The sequence below is a fragment of the Zingiber officinale genome, chromosome 6B, assembly GCF_018446385.1.
Source record: "Zingiber officinale cultivar Zhangliang chromosome 6B, Zo_v1.1, whole genome shotgun sequence".
Lineage (NCBI taxonomy): Eukaryota > Viridiplantae > Streptophyta > Magnoliopsida > Zingiberales > Zingiberaceae > Zingiber > Zingiber officinale.
In genome coordinates, this window is record NC_055996.1 from 58,619,976 (window position 1) to 58,641,801 (window position 21,826).

The window sequence follows — 21,826 nt, forward strand, 5'->3', positions numbered from 1 at the left end:
ACGCTGATATATGCATCAATACTATTCCTTCTTGATTCGTTCGAAGGCATGATTGATGGTTGAGGAGGAAAAAATATTTACGACAGAGATGACATCCCAAATTGGCTTCCCATGGCCAATTAATCTTGGGGTCAATACATACCAAACAAAGTTGGGTAGTGTTATTCTAATTTATCAAAGTTTTTAAAATTTAGAGGATATTGTTTTGAACATATAAAATATTTTAGAAATTTGGAGAGTATTGTGTGTGTGAGGAAAATTGAGAATATTAGATATTTGGATGAATACAAGTATTTTAGAAAGATGTGTTTTCTTCCATATATGAGAATTCAAAAGATTTATGAAAAAAGTATTTAAATTTTCATCTAAAAAGAAGACATAGAAAATGGCAGGAAGAATTTAAAAAAAAATATTGAAGATATATTTATAAATATTTTTTTTAAACAAATAGCCGTTGAACAACGGGCCATTGAACACTGAGTTCTTTTTCTATTTTATTGAATTGTTTTAAAAAATAAATATAAAGTTATTTTAATTTTTTAAAATTAATAAGGAACGGGCGGAGCCCCTCCAACCTTAATTAAAATAAGCTCCCTCTAGGAAGCTGCTTCCATTTGACATGTCAGCACAGAGAAAATTCTTAAAATATATCAATTATTTAAAATTGGAGAACAATGAGTTATTTTTGAAGAATTTATCATTGTTTGCGTTTCGCATTTGAAGACTGCGAAACGTAATTATTTCGTATTGTGCAAATGCTAAAAAAAAAAAAAAAAAAAAAAAATAGATGGATGCCAAACGTTCTGCAAATGCCAAAAAAATAGACTTTTTTTTTTTTTTGACAGATTTCGCATTTCTTAAATGCAAAAATATAACATATATATTATGTTTTTATTACTTTTTAATATGATTTTGTGTTTTTTTATGTGCCTATATATTTTTAATCTGGTTATTTATATATATTTCATAGAGAGAATATTTGGTATATATTGTGGTAATTATAGCATATGAAACCACTTTGGACTTAAAAAAAATAAGGAATCAATAAACAAATGTAAAATTTATTCTCAGATATCTCCTAAAAAATCTCAAATATGGATTTCCTACCCTAATTATGAATCGGCAGAACAGTCACTGTAATTATAGTAGATTTTATCGTTTCAATTTCAAAATCATTTTACGAAACGGGCATGACACGGATATATTAAAAAATTAATAATCATTATATAATTATTATATAATAATAAGATAGAAAAATATATTTAAAATTTTGACTGAATGAAATATTTTAATTTTTAATTTATATTTAGAGTATTGATAATTCAAGAATTATGAAAGTAACATATATTAAATATTTAATCATAACCATTTGAGGATATATCTAAAATACTTAACAACAATAACAACAACAATAACATATTATTAATAATAATAATAATAATAATAATAATAATTGATCCTGTCCGAGAGCTAAGTCGATGAACGTTGGGGAGGTGACACTCCTGTTGACTGGTTGAAGCCCGATGACGTGGACCTGCAAATACAATGCCGAGCTAGGGAGGGGTTCCCCGACGATGGCCCTCCGACGCTTAAGTAAGATCTCCGGCGGAAAGAAACAGAGCAAAGAAGAAACGAAAACTGTAGCTACAGTAAAGAAGTGAGCTTACCTCCGTCGAAGTCGAGGGTCCTTATATAGGGCTCCCCGGAGGCGCGTGCACGCTCCTCAAAGCGTGCACGTTCCTCAAAGCATACTTGTAATGGATGTGTCAAAAAAGCGTGTCTGACGCCATACCTCAATGGTCCGAGCATATCTCTAACGTGATAATGGAAACTTCCATCGTACAATTCTTTGTCTGACCATGCCGCCCGCAACACAGTCTGCCGACGACACTAATCCCTAGGAAGATATTCCCAGTTGCTTCTTTTGTTTGCTATCGGGTCGAGCGGGATAGCCGCTCGGCCAGTCAAGTCGTAGCTGTTATCATGGCGGGTCGAGTGTGATGTCCAACTGTCCCAGGACCGTCTCGCCGAGAGAAGAAGCCATGTCTGCCAGGCCGATGTTGCGTTCCCCGTTCGGCCATGGGGGGGGGGGGGGGCTCGACCCTCATTCCTTCCTTCTAGAGCCATGCTTGAGTCTTCTGAGCGTCAGAAACTCGGCCTCAGACTGAGCTGTAATGCAGAATCGAACACACATACGTCCGTTCGGTCGGATATTCACGGCGTTGATCGTTGACCATTGGCTTTGACCTCCCACGTGTCATCACCCTCATTCGAGGCGGGGGCCCCTTCTTACTACCGGATCACATGCTTCCCTTCAAGTCTAGTCGAAGGAGGTTGAAAGTCCGACTGACTGGACGAAATTAGTCTAGTGCTCCGTCGACCGCTCGGTCGTGCTGCTGAAGAGAGTCCGATCGGCTCCCCGCCACCGCTCAACGAAGAGTATGCCGGTACTTAATGCAAAATTCCTCGTTCCGGGTCCTGGTCCGCGGGCGGTCAAAGTTGACGTTATCCGGGTCTCCTCGGAATTCGTGCAAATCACCGTCATTGAACCGAGTACGCGACCATGCCCGGTAATGGAGCTCATTAAATGCGCCCTTATAGGTGAATGCCCCGTGGCGTCGCTGCCGTCACCACGCGATCGACGCGTCAGAGGTGATGTGACGTGCGGTGGTTCAAATTCGACGGTTGGATGCGTGCGTAGATTCTTGTGACCTAGATCGGACGGCTTCGCTCGACCGAACCCGATCTTTAGAAAGCCGCTACGCCAACTTCTGTTTCATTGTTGCTGCCTTTGTGTTGATGTGCTCCGGCGACTGTCCACGTTCAGTGCTCCGGCGATCCCTAACTTTCTACTCCAGCGCTTCCCTTTCCTGTAAGCTTCCACTTTTGCTCCTTCATCTTCCATTCTCGCCTTTTAGCATTTTCTGTCATTCCGCCATTTTGTCTGGTGAACCTCCTGTCGATCCTGCTCTCTTTTTCCGGCGATCTCTTTAACGAATCCTTCTACCTCTTCATTTTCCGATCATGGCCAGTTCTTCCCAGCCAGTCGACCCCACCCCTAATCTCTGGTATACCACCATGAAGACCAGGTTTGATGCGAGCGATGCGGCACACCTTATTAACGCTTTCGACATCCCGCCTGACCACGAGATTGTCCTGGCCAGACCGTCCGATCGGCCAAATAACCCGCTGACCGGCACTGTCTGCTTCTTCCGGGACCAGTTCATGGCTGGTCTATGGTTTTCCCTCCATCCGTTTATAATCAAAGTTTGTAATTATTTTCGAATCCCGCTCGCCCAGCTCGTTCCCAACTCTTTTCGTCTGTTGTGTGGCGTAGTAGTGCTGTTCCGATTGCATAACATCCCCCTAAGGCCTCAGACCTTCCATTTGTTTTATTATTCCAAACAATCCGAGCTGGGCACCTTTCTTTTTCAATCTCGGATCGGCTTGGTCTTTTTCGATAAAATGTCTTCTTCCAATAAGCATTGGAAAGATTATTTTTTCTACTTATGACTCCCCGAGCTGCCCCCCTTCCGAACTCAATGGCAGATCACCCTACCACCTCCGCCCGAGCAGACAAGGTATAAGACTCGGCCGGAGTACCTTCACGCGGCCAACATGCTCGGCGACCTGAAATTTGATATCCACAAGTTGTTGCCAAAAGGTGTCTTGTACATGTTCGGGTTGAGCCCGATCTGAACGAGCCTCCCGAGCGACATTGGTAAGAAATTTTCCTTTGGTTTTTCTTTGTGTTTAACTGATTTTCTCTTCTTCTTTTGCAGCTGATATCATGATGCGCGACCGCGTAGCCGACATTATGAAGGCCAAGCAAGCCGAGCTTGAAGCAGCCGCGGCCAAGGAGATGAAGTGGCTCGGCTTGACTCCTGTAGGCTCGCAAGAGGGCACGGTTATGGAGACAGCAACCGTGGGCGATGGGGCCGCCAAGCGGACACCCAGTGTAGGAGGGGCGGCCAACCCAAGATCGGTCCGAGAAGCGCCACCCTCTATTCCTGCTGAGGGCTCAGGGTCCTCGGGTGATGAAGTACCGCTCAACCGCAAAAGATGTCGGACAGACGCGCCTTCTCGTTCCGCCACCTTAGCCGTCCAAACTTCTGTTGGAGGCGCCTCGTCTCCAGCTGTCCACACAACAGGGGAGGTCATTTCCTCCGAGCGGACCTGTCTGTGGCTGAGCTATCAGAGTCACTCGCCGTTCAGCCGATTACCTCTTTTCCACCAGCTAGGTGAAAGGTGAAGCGGTCCGCCATTCTGCCAGTACCTCCTGCTCAAGCTTCCGGCCCCTTCGCCTCCGCTCAATCGGCGTCGAGTGGACGAAGATCCATTACCGCAACGATCCACCGCCCGAATGTAGGTCGAGCTGGAAAGTGCCCAACAACTTCTGGCGGTGGAGCAGCAAAAATCAGCTGAGCAGGCCAGTAGACTGGGCCAGATCGAGACACAATTGAAGACCTACGACCGGAAACTTGATCTGGCCTCCACAAGGAAACGACGGGCCATTGCCGATCTGGAAGAGAAAAACAAGGAGGCCCGACAGCTAGCCGAAGACCTTAAGAAGGCGGAGGACTTCCTGGTTGTCGAGCGGGAGAGTCGTTCGGCCAAGGAGGCGGAGCTACAGGGTCAAGTGAAGCGTCTTGAAGAGGAGCTGGCGGCCTCTCGTGCTGCTCTGACTACCTATCAAGAGGCCGAGCCGAGTCGCTTCGCGGTCCTGAAGCAACAGTACCTTCGCTTGGACCAATTCATGGCAAAGGCGGTCGATCGGATCATCCGATCATTTGAGTTGGTGATCGAGGCAACGCTCAGGCAACTTAAGGCGAATGACCATGTCTCCAAGGCCCTGCCTGATAAAGACGTGAACCGCATCCAGCTCCTTGAATCCATTCCTAAGGAGACCTTCGAATACATCGAGTGAGCGAGGGGTCAGTAGAGAACATTTTTGTAAGGTTTTGAATGTATTCCTGCCATTTGGCAGTGACCTATTATTAATGAAATTCTTTTGCATTCTTCTCATGCCATCTGTTTGCTATGCCATCTATTTGCTAAGTATCTGGCTGTGTAGTTCCAATCGGCTTTTACGACCATGCTTTTATTGAAATATCCGCTAGGGTTATATCTCCTGGGGTTTATAGTCGTCGCTCGACTCTAGGTTTTAGCGCCATCGCTCGATGGTCTTCAGAGCAGATATTTATAGTCATCGTTCGACTCTCGGGTTTAACGTCGCCGCTTGACGGCCTTCAAGGCGGGGTTTTTATAGTCACCGCTCCTACTCTGGGGTTTAGTGTCGTCGCTTGACGGTTTTCAGGGCGGGGTTTTTATGGTCGCCGTTCGATTCTGGGGTTTAACGTCGCCGTTCGACGGTCTTCAACGCAGAGTTTTTATAGTCGCCGCTCAGACTCTGAGGTTTAACATTGCCGCTCGATGGTCTTCAAGGCGGGGTTTTTATAGTCGCTGCTCCGACTCTGGGGTTTAACGTCGCTGCTCGACGATCTTCAGAGCGGATATTTATAGTCACCGTTCGACTTTGGGGTTTAACGTCGCCGCTCGACAGTTTCAAGGCGCAATTTTTATAGTCGCCGCTCTGACTCTGGAGTTTAACGTCGTCACTCGATGGTCTTCAGAGCGAATATTTATAGTCGTCGTTCGACTCTGGGGTTTAACATCGCCGCTAGACGGTCTTTAAGGCGGGATTTTTATAGTAACCGCTCCGACTCTGGGGTTTAACGTCGTCCCTCGACGGTCTTCAGAGCTGATATTTATAGTCACCGTTCGACTCTGGGGTTTAATGTCGCTGCTCGACGGTCTTCAAGGTAGGGATTTTATACTCGCCGCTCCGACTCTGGGGTTTAACATCGCCGCTCGACGATTTTCAAGGCGGGCTAGCCGCTCGGCAATAACTTTGTAAACCCTTGTTTTAGATTTTAATCCTGCAGTCGAAGGACGTAGAAAAAATGGAGATTACATGGCATTAGTTACATCAGCGCACCTTTCATCCAGCTTGGTACGGCTGGAGGTGGTTTGCACTCCATGGACGCTCTAGCCTCCGCCTGTTCTCGTCCTCTAGGTAATAAGCGCCCGACCGAAGCTTTTCCACGACCTTGAAGGGTCCGGCCCAAGGAGCCCCCAACTTGGTGACATCGCCGACTGACTTCACCTTCTTCCATACGAAATCGCCGACCTGAAAAAAATCCAGGTATTACCCGTCTGTTGAAGTTCTAGCGCATCCTCTGTCGGTAGGTTGTCAGCCGAACGGCTCCTTTGCCGCGCGCCTCATCCACCAAGTCCAGCTCCAGGAGTCTCTGCTCGGCGTTGTCCTCGCTATACTGCTGCACCTGATCGGATTCAACTCCGACTTCAACGGGGACGACTGCTTCGCCACCATAAACCAAGTGAAACGAGATCACTCCCGTCCCCTCCTTTGGAATCGTGCGGATCGCCTATTGCACGCCAGGAAGCTCGTCTGTCCAGCTGCCTCCGACATGGTCGAGTCAAACTCGAAGGATTCGCAGAATCTCCCGATTGGTGACTTCATTTTGTCCGTTGCTTTGGGTATATGCTACGTAGGTGAAGGCCTGCTGAATCCCGTATCCTTCACACCATTATTTGAGATGTTGTCCGACGAACTATCTTCGGTTGTTGGAGACGAGCCGACGCGGGATTCTGAACTGACATATGATGTGTTGCCAGATAAATTTCTTAACCATCTGCTCGGTTATTCTCACGAGCGGCTCGACCTCGACCCATTTGAAGAAGTAGTTTACTGCTACGAGCAGGAACTTTCGTTGGCCGGTCGCCATGGGGAAGGACCCCACTATATCCATGCCCCCCTGGTCTAACGGACAGAATACTATGGCCGCCTTCATCTCCTCTGTGGTTCGGTGCGAGAGGCTGTGGTACTTCTGGTAGGACAAGTAGGTGGACATTGTCTGAGCGGCATCTGCTTGGAGGGTTGGCCAAAAATATCCGACCAGCAGTATCTTTCTAGCCAATGACCGACCGCCTGGGTGTCCTCCGCAAGTTCCTTGATGCACCTCCCGCAGAATGTAGTCGATGTCCTCTGGCCCGACGCATTTGAGTAGGGGTCGGGAGAAAGCTTTCTTGTACAATTGATCCCCAATCAGCATGAATCTTCCTGCCCTCCTTCTCAATAGGTGGACTTCCTCCTGATTGGACAGCGTAGTTCCCGATCGCAAGAATTCTATCAGCGGTGTCCTCCAATGGTTTGGGAAGGTGAGTTCTTCCATTCGGTCGATGTGCGCCACCAGAGATACCTGCTCAATCGGCTGCAATATAACAATCAGCGATATGGAGCTAGCTAGGTTAGCCAGCTCGTGTGTAACTTGGTTTTCCGCTCGGAGTATCTTCTGAATAACCACCTCCCGAAAGTTGACCTTTAGCTTCACAAAGGCCTCGGCGTAGAGCTTGAGTCGAGTGTTGCTTATCTCGAATGCCCCCGTGAGTTGATGAGCGGCTAATTGGGAATCCGAGTGAATCAAGACCTTGATCGCTCTGACATGCCGAGCGGCCTACAGGCCTGCTATGAGTGCCTCGTACTCGGCCTCGCTGTTAGTTGCCTGATATTCTAGCCGAATAGATAGATGCATCCGCTTTCCCTGGGGGGGGGGGAGATCAGTAGTACATCGACTCCGCTTCCTTGCCGAGTGGACGATTTGTCCACATATATCCTCCAAGTAGCTTTTGGCTCGAGATTCTGTACTTTAGTGACAAAGTCCGTCAAAGATTGTGCCTTGATGGTCGTTCGAGACTGATACTATATGTCGAATTCACTAAGCTCCGTTGTCTACTTGATCATCCGCCCGGACGCCTCTGGATTGAGGAGGATTCTTCCCAGAGGGCTATTGGTCATCACCACGATTGTATGCGCGAGGAAATATGGGCGAAGTCTTCGAGCGGCGAGCACTAAAGCAAAGGCAAGATTCTCAAGACCAATGTAGTGAGATTCAACATCTTTTAAAATATGGCTTAGGAAATACACTGGTTGTTCCTCGCCGTTCTGCCGTACCAACGTCGAGCCGACATCGTGCTCGATCGAGGGCAAATAAATGCGAAGCGGCTCGCCGGCAGTTGGTTTAGCCAATACAGGCAAGGAATTTAGATATGCTTTTAGCTCTTCAAATGCATGGTCGCACTCTTCATCCCATTGGAACTTGGTAGCTCGGCACAGTATCTTGAGCAAAGGAAGGCTCCAGTCGACAGACTTGGAGATGAACTGAGATAAGGCAGTTATATGACCGGTGAGGTGCTGAGCTTCCTTCAGACTCCTTGGCGGCGACATATCTTGCAACGCCCTTACCTTACTGGGGTTTGCCTCGATGCCCCGTTCGGTGACGATATAACCGAGAAATTTTTCACCCTTTCCGCCGAAGAAACATTTGCTCGGGTTCAGCTTGATTTCGTATGCGCGGAGCATCTGACAAGTTTCCTCTATGTCTGCATAGAGATCGGCATCTCGGAGGGACTTGATGAGTATATCGTCAACATATACTTCCATGTTTCGTCCGATCTGCTCCCGGAACACCTTATTCATGAGCCGCTGGTAGGTAGCTCAACATTTTTTAGTCAGAACGACATCACGTTGTAATAGTAGGTGCCATCCCCCGTGATGAAGCTCACCTTCTCTTAATCTTCCCAGGTGAGCGGCACTTGATGATACCCCTGATATGCGTCCAGCATGCATATCAGCTCATACCCAGCTATGGAGTCCACCATCTGATCGATCCTCAACAGTGGGTAGAAGTCCTTCAGGCAGACCTTGTTGAGGTCTCGAAAGTCGATGCAGACCCTCTACTTGTTGTCAGGCTTCGAGACCAACACCACATTCGCAAGGCAGCTCAGGAACTGGTCCTCTCGGATGTGGTCGGCTTCTAGTAGCTTCTCTACTTCAGCTTGGATGATCTGATTTTGCTTAGCGCTGAAGTCCCTTTTCCTCTGCTTCACCGGCCTAGCATCCGGTCGGACGTGAAGCTCATGCTGTGATACGCTCGGGGAAATGCTGGGTAGTTCATGTGTGGACCAGGCGAAGACATCATGATTTTGCTGAAGGCATCTAATCAGCTTGGCCTTCCGCTCAGCTTGCAGATCGGACGCTATGAAGGTCGTTGCCTCTGACCGACCAAGGTGTATCTGCACCTCTTCTTTTTCTTCATAAACTAAAGTAGGAGGTTTCTCGGTTATGGCATTTACCTCGAGTTGGGGAACTTTCCGAGCGGACTTAGCCTCTGCCTTTACCATCTCGACGTAGCATCATCGAGCAGCCAGTTGATCTCCTTTGACTTCCCCGACCCGATCCTCCACGGGGAACTTAATCTTCTGGCAATAGGTAGATACTACCGCCTGAAATTCGTTAAGGGTCGGTCGGCCCAGAATGACGTTATAGGCGAATGGGACGTCCACGACGATGAAGGTGTTAGTCCTGGTCCTCCGGAGCAGCTCCTTTCTGAGTGATATGGTCAACCTTGTCTGACCGATCGGCTGGACCTCATTGCCGATGAACCCATACAAAGGAGTCGTCATCGGTAGCAACTCAGCCCAATCGATCTGGAACTGGTCGAAGGACTTCTTGAAGATGATGTTGACCGAGCTCCCTGTGTCAATAAATATGGGAAGAATAGTGTAGTTGGCTATTATCGCACGGATGATGAGGGCGTCGTCGTGTGACACTTCAATCCCATCAAGATCCCTGGGGCTAAAGCTGATTTTGGGCCTGCTCACCCTCTCTTGGCTGCATCCCACAGCATGGATCTCCAATCGCCTAACATATGACTTTCGAACTCGGTTGGTGTCTCCGTTGGTTGGTCCACCAGCTATGATATTGATCTCATCCCGAGCGGCGTTGCTTCGGTTCTCCTCCTCCCGAGCGGAGTGCATGACTCATTCGTGCGGGGCTTGGGTGCGGTCGTCACTTCTTGCTTGGTGATGATGCTGCCGCTCGGGTGACCGCCTGGTCTCCTCTCGCCGTCCGGTACTTGGCCGCCTATATCGCAGTTCGGGGGAAGGCGATCGGTCGGCGATAACTCCTGGGAGTCGGCTGAGTGACTGCAGGGACTTCGTAACATTCGCGGGTGTTATGGGTTACCGATTGATGGAAGGTACAGAACATATGAGTCCATACCTTTCCCTTGGGCCTTGACCGTTCGGCAGCCACGTGTGGCCTTGCCTCCTGATGTGGTCATGCCACATCGGCTCGGGGCACTCTCGGAGGCTGATGGCTGATCGGCGGCCTTCATTCGGCGTGCACCGATGGTTTTGTAAGCGCTTCTTTCCTTCAGGCTGCATGAGCTTCCTCCACGTTGATATACTCACTGGCTTTCTTCAGCATATGATCGTAATCGTGGGGCAGCTTCTTGATGAGCGAGCGGAAGAAGCCCCCATCGATGAGCCCTTGGGTGAAGGTATGCATCATAGTTTTAGACGAGACCATGGGGATGTCCATGGCCGCCTGGTTAATGCGTTGAATGTAGGCCCGCAGAGTCTCTCTCGGCCTCTGCTTCATAGAGAACAGACTGACGCTTGTTTTTTGATAGTGCCTGCTACTCGCGAAGTGGCGGAGGAAAATCGTTTGGAAGTCCTTGAAGCTATGAATCGACCCGTCGGGCAATCTCTGAAACCAACGTTGTGTCGAGCCGGATAAGTGAGGAAGACTCGACACTTGACTCCATCTGTGTATTGATGTAGAGTGGCAACATTGTCGAACTTACCCAGATGATCGTCCGGGTCGGTTGTTCCATTCTACTCTCTGATTGACAAGGGAGCGTAATGCCTTGGCAAAGAATCTTGCAGAATCGCCTCGGTGAATTGGCGGTTGATCCGCTCGGGGGATGATTCAACTCGGGGCGCTTTGCCCTTTCTCGCGTCCCGCGCGGGAGCTTCATCTAATGAAGACCGGTCTCGATTTGCTTGCGCAATCTCAGACGGTGTCTGGAACAGAGCGCGATGAAATGGTATCGGGGCGGGTGGCGCTTCTACTTGAGTGCCAGTTGGTCCCTTGTTTTGACCCCAAATAGAGAGCTACTCCGGTCGGTCTTCCTGCGCCGCTCGACCTCCAGACGCCGAAGTTGCTTGTTGCGTTAGCCGATCGGTTAATGCCTTCTGTTGCTGTTCTACTATCTTGGCTGCTCTCGCCTGGATGAGCGTGTCGAGTTCTTCCTGAGAGAGCGTCATCGTGTGTTGACGTCCAGCTTCTTCCATCTCTTCAACTCGGATCCAGGTGCGTTCCCACAGATGACGCCAAATTTGATCCTGTCCGTGGGCTAAGTCGATGGATGTTGGGGAGGTAGCGCTCCTGTTGACTAGTTGAAGAAAGGCGTAGATCTCCCGATGACGTGGACCTGCAAATACAATGCCGAGTCGGGGAGAGGTTCCCCGGCGATGGCCCTCCGACGCTCAATTAAGATCTCCGGCAGAAAGAAACAGAGCAAAGAAGAAACAAAAACTGTAGCTACAGTAAAGAAGTGAGCTTACCTTTGTCGAAGTCTGGGGGTCCTTATATAGGGCTCCCTGAAGGTGCGTGCACATTCCTCGAGGCATGCACGTTCCTCAAAACATACCTGTAATGGATGTGTCAGAAAAGCGTGTCTGACGCCATACCTCAATGGTTCGAGCATATTTCTAATGTGATAGTGGAAACTTTCATTGTACGATTCTCTGTCTGACCATGTCGCCCCCCACGCAGCCTGCCGGCGACACTAATCCCTAGGAAGATATTCCCAGCTGCTCCTTTTGTCTGCTATCGGGTCGAGCAGGGTAGCCGTTCGACCAGTCAAGTCATAGTTGTTATCATGGCCGGGCCGAGCGTGATGTCCACTCGGCCGATCATCCAACTGTCTCGGCTCCGTCTCACCGAGCGAAGAAGCCATGTTTGCCAGATCGAGGTTGCGTTCCCCGTTCGGCCGACCGGGGGGGGGCGCTTGGCCCTCACTCCTTCCTTCTAGAGTCAGGCTTGAGTCTTTTGAGCGTCAAAAACTCGACCTCAGACCGAGCTGTAATTCAGAATCGGACACACATACGTCCACTCGGCCAGATATTCACGGCGTTGATCGTTGACCATTGACTTTGCTCTCCCATGTGTCATCGCCCTCACTCTAGACGGGGGCCCCTTCTTACTACCGGTTCAATAATAATAATAATAATAATAAATAATAAATCTATTATATATATAGGAGGATAATAATTAAAATTTAATCTAATTAAATTTATTTAGGAAAATAATAATATAATTAATAGTTAATAAGAAAATAAATTTATATGATTATATATATATATATATATATATATATATATATATATATATATATATAATTTTAGATTTTTTTAAAATTTGAAAGGAATTTTTATTATATTTTATTATATTATATTTTAAAATGATTATATTCTTAGAAAATGAATTTTATTTATTAAAAATCTAAGTTCTGGGTTCTAAATAGCGTCTTCTTTCACGTCTCATGCACACGCTTACACAATAAATCATCACCGTTGCCTTCTTCACTCGTGATCTCGTGCCTGCCCACCCCATGAGCTACCCGATTAGGCCACGCCGGAGAGCCTCATTGCGAAGGATTAGAAGGCAAGGCCCAACTACGAATACAAAGACCTAATTTTTGTCGAATTCGCTGGCATCGAACTATAGTCCAGCTTAATGACAGTGAGCTTTATGGCTTAACATTTTTTTCCCTTTTTAAAAATAATAATTCATAAGGTAATATATTGATGTATTGAATATACCATGTAATTAGGGTTGTTTGGTTTATTTGTATGGATTTAGAACGTCCAATTCCTGAGAGCTTATTTTAGGAAATTAAGTGTAAAATACCGTAACAAAATAATAATAGTATAATAAGGTTTAATAGACGAATAAACCTTAATAGAATTTTTAGAAATTTTTAAAAATTTTATGAAAATTTTTCGGAGCTCGTATGACGTATTTTAAGGGGATGAATTTATAGATTTGGGAAAAACCTATTTGGAATATCCATTTAGTGAGAGTTAATTAAGGAGTCAACTTAGGATTTAATTAATTAAACCTAAGTTAGAATTATAAAAGCTATTTTTTTTTTCTTTTCCTCTCACCGCCGTACCTCTTCCTCTCCTACCGATCCCCCTTCTTCTCCCCTCCCGATTTGCCACCACCCTTCTCCTCCTCTACTTATGTCGATCGACGCCACCGGCCATCGTTGGTCGCCAATCCAAGCAATGGTGTGGTTTAGTCACAGTGTCCTCATAACACTGCTCTTCGATGTTGCCTCGTGCCCTAGCCTTCATCAGCGATTTTCCTCCTCACTGATGAATCCCTATTCTACTCTCATCATCTCTACCGTGATGCCATAGTTGACACCGCCACCCGATTTCGCCGGCACCATTGAACTACCACTGCCCCTTCATTACCAGCCCCGATCCCCTCTCATCGAGCCACCTTCTCACCAAGGCACCCCTGCGAGCGTCAATCTTCGGGTCAACCTTGGATGCAACGACGATCAGCCAGTCCCTATGCGTGACGGATGACAAGATGCCTCTATTTGACTCTCTTCTTATGCCGGCAGTGAGTAGCATCTCCGTCGCTGCCAGGCACCTTTGCTAGCAGTCTAGGACACAAGTGGCCACTGCACTCCCTCATACCCCGAGCTTTCTCCATCGAGTTCTTTCCATTGAATCTTCTTCATTGATCATCGGACTACCCTATTGCTATACCTGAGGTAATCACTTAATCCTAGCAGCAGATTTAGGGGTTGGATGCTGGATTGCTGACCTTGGGGCATCATATTTGTTGGACAACAGTCGGCCCTTGGTCTTGAGGGTGTTTGGTCTGTTGGACAGTAGCTTCATATTCCTCCGGTCGTAAATTTCGACAGCTATTCCTCCGACAGTGAACCAACAGGGGAGCATCTGAGATTTGGGTGAGTTGTTAGAATTGATTCAAGTTTGTTTATCTTAATTTGATTATGGAATGTTTAGGTATATCAAATCTGATGTAATTGTGATTGATGATTTGGGGTGTTTGTGTCATAGATCAGCAGCTCCATTGTCGATTCGAACATCACTTGTTGAGAGCGATTCACCATTTCTCGGCAGTAAGTATCTCTGACTGTGTGATAACAGCAGAGTCTCCGATTTTAGGTAAGGTTGGTTTGTTCATTTCCCTATTATGTTTAGTGGTGGATACAATGAAATGAATGATAGGTTAATTGATCATGGAAGTTGATTAATTAGTATTGAATTGTTTAATGAATTGGTTAGAAATTGATCATATGGATGATTGTGTTGTTAATCGAGGATTAATTGATATATAATTGAGTTATATAGTGGATTGACTCTTATTGGTAGGCTAATAATTTATAGTGATAAGAGATAATGGATTAGTTTGATTGGATTCGGATCATTAGGTGGAATTAAATATGGTTACCTAATCGGGTTAGGATTGGGTTTAGGTTTAGCTAGTTATTGTATATGTGATTAGTTAAACTGTACATTATATGATTTGGCAGGACTTTGATTCGAGATGAGCATCTCAACGTGGAATCTATCTGATACAACATTCTTTTTGAGGCGGGTACTTTTGACTTATTACTTTTGATATTGTCATTCTGATATGCGTAATAGGTTATAACTACTAGTACTGGTTATGTTTATATTTGCTTGGTATGTCACTACTTGATACCCGTAGTATGTCATATTGTTATCTGTTATGCATTTATGTTTATGCTTCTTGATTCTTGCCATGTGTATTTATGTTCATAGTAGTAGTGACATACAATGCATTATCGAGTATAGACCTAGCTACTAGATGTACGTGACATGTGTACTTAGATTTATTATCTGACATGTGTACCTAGTTTTATTATCAACATGTATATCTAGATTTATTACCTGACATGTATACCTAGATCATTGTTATGGACTCAGTTTTCCTTTTGATACATATTATATGGAGGTTGATATTTTCAGGAATTACATGTTTTAGTGTCATGCACCATTTTACATGATTGTATGCTGAGCGATTGTCGGCTTCTTTATAGTTGAGCACATCACCGGTTACATGATCTGCACACATAATCACTTATGGGTTAGTAGTACATCAGACATAGTGTGTGCAGTTTGCTCTGTTAAAATTGCTTCACGAGAAGAGGAATTTCTAAGAAAACATCGACGAGAAACGAGAGAAGGATCTTCCTCAAAAAAAAAAAAAAAAAAAAAAAAAAGTAAACTCCTCGAGGAAGAATACAAGAGCATCGGGCAATTCAACGGCGGTGCCGCCGCAGATCGACGACGACAGGGGCGGCGGTAATTGGAGGGCTAGGTTTCAGGCCAGCGATGATATATGAGTTGGGTGCCTGCAATTGGAGGACTAGGTTTTGGGCCAGCGGTGGTAGACGAGACGGGGCGGCGACGGTAGGTTGGGGACGCTTTTGGCCTGAATCCGTGGCCCTAAGCATTTCTTTTATAATAAACCGGGTTGGTTCACATGGACCGGGCAAAAAGTAATATAAATACACTTTTTATGAATATTTTTTTTAAAAATAAAAATAAAAATAAACCTCCTCTTAAATATTTTAAACAAATATGGTATCGCAACTAAAAATATTTTAAACCTCTAAAAAAAATTGTAAAAAGGAACGGACCTTTTCAATAACTAGTGTTTATAGTTTTTAAAATTTAGATTTAAATAGCTATTTTGATGATCGATGCATTGTTCTATAACCATAAAAACTAATCACAGAGATCAAAATCTTTGTTCGAAGGTTTTCTATCATTCAAAATCCATCTTTAAATCCGAGAATTAATACATAATAAAACTGAAGGGACGACGACGACAGCACGCAGGCTGCATTTTTATTAGAACAATTAGGAACGGAACGGAACAGAACAGAACAGAACAGAACAGAACTGAACTGAACTGGCACGAATAATCTAGGAAGAATCTTCAAGGGAAGGGTAATCGGTGTATCCAACGACCGGATCCTGAGTGTAGAAGGTGTTCCTGTCATACTTGTTCAGCGCCGCATCGAGCTCGAATCTCTTCGGCAAGTCGGGATTTGCCAAGAAATGCCGAGCATACGCCACCAGATCGGCGTAATCCTCGTCCACGACCTTGTTGCCCTCTTCGCGATCGTACCCTCCGGCGACGATGAAGGTCCCCTTGAACGCCTTCCTCATCGGCAGCAGCTTGTGAGGGATCTTCAACTTGCCGTCCACCATCTCCATCCTCGGCTCTAGCATGTGGCAGTAGAGGATGCCGTGCTTGTTGAGCTCCTCGACGACGCGCAAGGCGAGCGCCTCCGGTTCGGAGTCCCAGCAGTCCATGAAGTCCAAGAACGGCGACAGCCGGATCCCGACTCTGTCGGCTCCGATCTCGTCGGCCACCGCCTCCACCACCTCCGACGCGAACCGGCAGCGGTTGGCTATGCTGCCGCCGTACTCGTCGGTGCGGTCGTTGCAGCTGTCCTTCAGGAACTGCTCGATCAAGTAGCCATTGGCCCCGTGGATCTCCACTCCATCGAAGCCTGAATCCAGCGAAAGGCTTAATTAACGGCGCTCGGATTCAGCAATCAAAACGCTTGAAGAATTGACGTACCAGCTTCAATGGCGTTCCTGGCGGCGGCCCTGAACCAGTCGACGATTTCAGGGATCTCCTCGATGCTCAGCCGGCGAGGACGAGAGTAGACTTCGTTGCCCTCGGGCAGTGCTTCGATCGGAATCTGCTTGTCGCTGCTGGAGATCGGATCTTGACCATTCGGCTGGTAACCATTGTGGGAAACTCTCCCAACGTGCCAGAGCTGGCAGAAGAGCACGGCGCCCTTTGCATGAACAGCATCCACAATTGGCCTCCATGCCTCCACTTGCTCTTTCGTCCACACTCCAGGAGTCTCTGGGTATCTGCAAATGAATTGTGAATCACTTAATTAAACATGGGCGAATATAATTGATCAATGGAATTGGGGATAGAAGTCTACCCTTGAGCAGTGTCTGAGACCCCTGTTGCCTCTGTGATCAGGAGACCTCCGTTGGTGGCTCTCTGGGAGTAGTAGAGAACAGCATGAGGCTGAGGAACGTTGCCGTAAGATCTGCATCTTGTCATTGGGGCCATAGCGATCCTGTTTGAACAAAAATATACTGATCAGTAACACAAATAATCCTAGATAATTCAGTAACACAAGAAAGAAAGAAAGAAAGAATCTAACTGACCTGTGAGGGAGGTCGAACTTCCCCATCTTGTAGGGAGTAAGAAGAGGAATGGATTCCATTCTTGAATGGCAGAAGAGAATGCTGAGTACGAGATCAAAATATTATTAGCCCTCTTTCGGTGATGAAAGGATGCGATCAGTGCTGGGCATTTATTAGCTGCAGAGTGGTTGACCAAACAAGAAAGTCAGTTCACTGTTCATGGTCAGAGATCCTGCAGGATTATTGGTTTTTATTTTGTTTACTTCATGGGTTAAGAACTTGGACTTGGCTTAGTTGGCCACAGTATCTGGACACTTTTAGAAGGCCGTCGTATCACCTGAGAATCTTGTTCTTGCAATTTTATACTCCAAAATGATTGTTTAATCTTATGGGGTTGTTAGTGGATACAAAGCATGATTTAATTAAAAAAAGTTTTTTCTTTTGTTTAGTTGCATCTTCAAACAGCACCCAGCTCAGAATATATTCGGAGAATCAATACCAGTTTTTTTTTTTTTTAAGATAAGAAGATATTTATCTCCTTTTTGTGAATTTAAAATAATAAAACTGGTGGACATGAGAGAAGTACAGGATGGATGCATGCAAAGTTAACGTCACAATTGGATCTTGCAGTCGTATGTGATTTGATCACGAGTGATCAAAGTTGAAACGTTTTGCTCATAAAAAATCAGCTTTTTTTTTTTTACTATTCTTATTTTAGTTTAAAAAATAAGAAAATTTACCTACAGCCCATCATAATTTAAATTTTACAATTCCCGTATCTATAAAAAAAAAAAAAAAACTAACTTTATTCCTACTCCTCAATCAAAAATAATATCAAATTACCTAATTACCTCTCATATTTTTTTAATTAAAAAATCTAAAAATTAATATAATTTATTATAAATTTAACCTAATATATTTTCTATCAAATTGAGCATGATTTTTTTCCATCTATTCTAGTATATGATTGCAATTTACGAGTGGATATGCAATTTCACAATTTAAACTTTACTTGTAGTCCCCATTTCCAAAAAAAAAAAACTTTGTTCCTACTCTCTAATCAAATATAATGGACACCAAATTACTTAATTACCTCTCCTATTTTTTAAGTAAAAAAGTAGTATAATTTTTCTTAAATTTAGTACATTAAATATAGAATCTTATATATTTTTTATTAAATTAAGCGCGACTCCTTTTCTACCTCTACCTCAATTGAAAGAAAAATATACTAGATTTTTTCTTTAAATGATGCTCAATTGGATAAAAACTATACTAAATTCTCTTTAAATAATATTAAATTTAAGAAGAATTATATTAAGCGCGAAAAAAATCATACTCAATTTTATAAAAAAATATATTCAATTTTAGTTAAAAGTACTGAATTAAAAAAAAATTATACTCATTTTTTTTATATTTTTACTTAAAAAATATGAGGATAATTAGATAACAATATTTGCATGAGAGAATTGAAGTAAAAAATATTATACTCATTCTAACTCACCATAGCATATTTATATTTTAAAAAATATTTTTTTTATTACAACGTTAACTATTACAACATAAATACCTTAACTATAGTCCATAATTGACACATAATTACTATAATATTTAGGGTAAATTTTTAAGTAGTTGTAAAATGTTTCACTTGTTAATATTATATTCATAATTACTATAATATTTGTGGTCAATTTTTTAGTGGGTTCGCTCGTTAATATTATATCCATAATTATTATAATATTTAGAATCAACTTTTAATGGGTATAAAATATCTCACCCGTTAATATTATATTGTGACAATTCCTAATACTAACTGATTAATATTATATTGTGATAATTATGAATTGCAGATAGTTTGTTTATTATCAATATTATATTATAATAATTATAGGATGATAACTATTAAGTTCTCATAACTACTATATATAGTAAAAAATAAAGATATTTCTGAAAATAAAATAAATTAAGATGGACTAAAATACTATTTTGGTAATAAATAAATATTTTTTTGGCAATTCGAATAAAAAAAACCTCCTTTTAACTTTTTGTCTTGGGCATTTTCAAAATTAATTTCTTAATTGATGAATTGTCAAAAACGACGTCAACATGATCTCATCGAGTGTTTTAGTTTTAAAGAAATAATTTTATATTAAATAATTGCAGCGGCGGCCGCCCTCCCGCTCCATGGACTTTTCTACTCCTTTTATGCTTTTTTTTTTTTTTTGTTGAATCAATAAAAATTGTCAATTGTCTGCATTTTTGTTCTTATTTTGTTGAAAATATAAGATTGTCAACATTTTGATTATTCTCTTTGAATTAATAACATTTCCCAATCCTTCAAAGGACATTCGATCTGAGAATTTCCCAAAAATAAAGAAATAAATAATCAAACCTGATTTGATTTTAAAAATAATAAAAAAACAACTAAATTATATCTAAATTAGCATCAATTAATAATGACCTAATTTTTAATATCTTTGGGTAATGAATAAGTAATTATTAAATTAAGATAATATGATTTCTAATGTATTATTCAAAAATGTTTGTCAAATAAATATTTGTTAGGAGATAAGATCCTTTAGTCCATAATTTTATCTTTTTTTGGTCTCTTTTGTAATTTGTACATTGGATCACGGTCAAAATCTGACCCAAATTAACTGTGATCTTTTCTAGTTTCACCTTCTCATCTAGGTTATAGTTTGAATTGAGACAAGCAGCCGAAGGTCAACGGCGGTGGGTAGACCACCCTGGTAGGTGCCATATAGTCGCATGACTTGATCCAAACTATAATCTAGATTGGAAGATAAACCTAGGGAAGATCATAGTTAATTTTAATCGGATTCTGACTGTGATCCGATGTATAAATTAATGAAGGGATCAAGAAAAAATTAGGAAGGATGGAAGTAGGGGCGTAGCCACATGGACGAGAGGGGGGTGCAACCGCCCCTCTCACATTTTGTTAAAATATTAATATTATATATTTGAAAGTTTTCATCATCACTTTGAATGGTTGATTCATCACTATTCATTGTCAAAAATTACAATTGATCACATATTTGAAAAGCTCACGATTTAAGCTATCCATTATAACACTTTTACTAGGAAATATCACGACTTAAAATATTAAGTATTGAATTTTAAAAATAAAATATATAATAATAAATGGATGAACTAAATCGTAGGACAAGAAGTGAAAACGCTAAATTAAAATTGAATCAGGTTCGAACTAACTCCAATAGGTAGATGCGGAAATAAGGATTATGTTGGGTCAAAAAAGAATTGATATGGAGTTGATTTAATTAAGTAATAGCTGAACCAAGTTTAAGGTTTAAACGAGGTCGATCGATTTAAAACAAATTAGGATAGTTTTTTTAATAAACTTTCTATTTCTTTTTTTTTCACTTTTTTCTTTATAAGCATGTTGCAATCCTGACTTGTTTTACCTCATGTCACCACTCCGTCCATCCATCTCTTTTATTTTTTCTCTACCTCTTCTTCCCCATTTGCTTCTTCTCCAATAGTAGTAAACTTACCATTTTTCCTCTCCTCATCTCGAGCACAAGAGTTCTCTTTTCTTCTCCGATAAGCAAGACATGCAGCATCAGCTAGTGCCCTCTTTCGACAACAAGAGTAGCCCTCAGCTTTCACATCTTCTTCCTCTTCTCGTGTTTTTAAGATTTTATTGGTAACACAAGAATAGTCATATTTTTTTTTGCCTTACTCTCTTTGTGTCATTGGCAAACTCACTGAAACTAGTCTAAGGTTGTTAATAAATAAGGTACAATTATCCTCTTTTGCTTCTTCATCTCTATATTTTCTTCTCTATTTTGCTCAAAAGCAATGATATTCCAAGAGGAGTAAATTATTCATTTCATCTTTAATGTTTCATTAATTGAAGAAGAGTTGTAAAGTATAAATTTTATTTTATTAGGTTAATAATTAGGATGATTATTTAGATTACAATGAAGGTCTCATTTGTAGAAATACTAAATATTATAAAAAAGTGAGATAACAAATGATTTTTCAACTTTGAGTTATATATAAGATTTGAGGATCGACATATTATTATTTCAACTAGAATCAAGGGTCATGGTCGAAGTTTTCAAATTTAAGTTTGTTTCAACTCCTTAAATTTGAAATTTAGGCTTATGAATGATAAAAATATATTTACATAGATATTTGAAATTTTTGAAAATTGTCCCTCCTAATAAAAAATTCTGACTACGTCACTGGATGGAAGGACCTGAACTTGATTGTTAGTGCATGCGATGCTCTTTTAAATCGAAGTTTTTATCAAAGTTTATTTTTTATTCAATTCATTGTCAATATATAATTTTTATTAGGATAAATTTTATGGAAATACTCGTGCTAAATTATGCCAATACTAGTGCTTACTTATGTATTAGATAAATATGAACGAGGAGAGGAAGAATAATGTCTTAATCTATTGTAAGCAGTCGAAATTGAAATAAACTGATTTGATGTCCTAATTGGTTGACTTGAAATGTTAGGCATGTCAAAGTCAACGCTCCAACATTAAAAAACGGAAGATAGAAAGTTGACATTTGCAACTCGAGATATGTCAATGATGCCGTGAGGGAGACGTCAGCATATCGATTATACATTTTTGTATTTGATTTGA

General features: G+C 42.7%; 2 protein-coding genes across 2 annotated transcripts; both read right to left on the minus strand.

Annotated features, from left to right (window-relative positions):
- Positions 1-6,227: 6,227 nt before the first annotated feature.
- LOC121991009 lies at positions 6,228-8,524 on the minus strand. The gene is made up of 3 exons (XM_042545041.1): positions 8,036-8,524; positions 6,714-7,283; positions 6,228-6,449 (listed from the first exon to the last, which is right to left on the minus strand). Exons 1-3 carry the CDS (start codon positions 8,522-8,524, stop codon positions 6,228-6,230), a joined length of 1,281 nt encoding a protein of 426 aa, XP_042400975.1.
- Positions 8,525-15,753: 7,229 nt separating this feature from the next.
- Positions 15,754-17,368, minus strand: LOC121992496 (putative 12-oxophytodienoate reductase 5). The gene is made up of 4 exons (XM_042546936.1): positions 17,209-17,368; positions 16,977-17,117; positions 16,598-16,899; positions 15,754-16,526 (listed from the first exon to the last, which is right to left on the minus strand). Exons 1-4 carry the CDS (start codon positions 17,265-17,267, stop codon positions 15,934-15,936), a joined length of 1,095 nt encoding a protein of 364 aa, XP_042402870.1. The 5' UTR covers positions 17,268-17,368; the 3' UTR covers positions 15,754-15,933.
- Between the last annotated feature and the right edge of the window lie 4,458 nt (positions 17,369-21,826).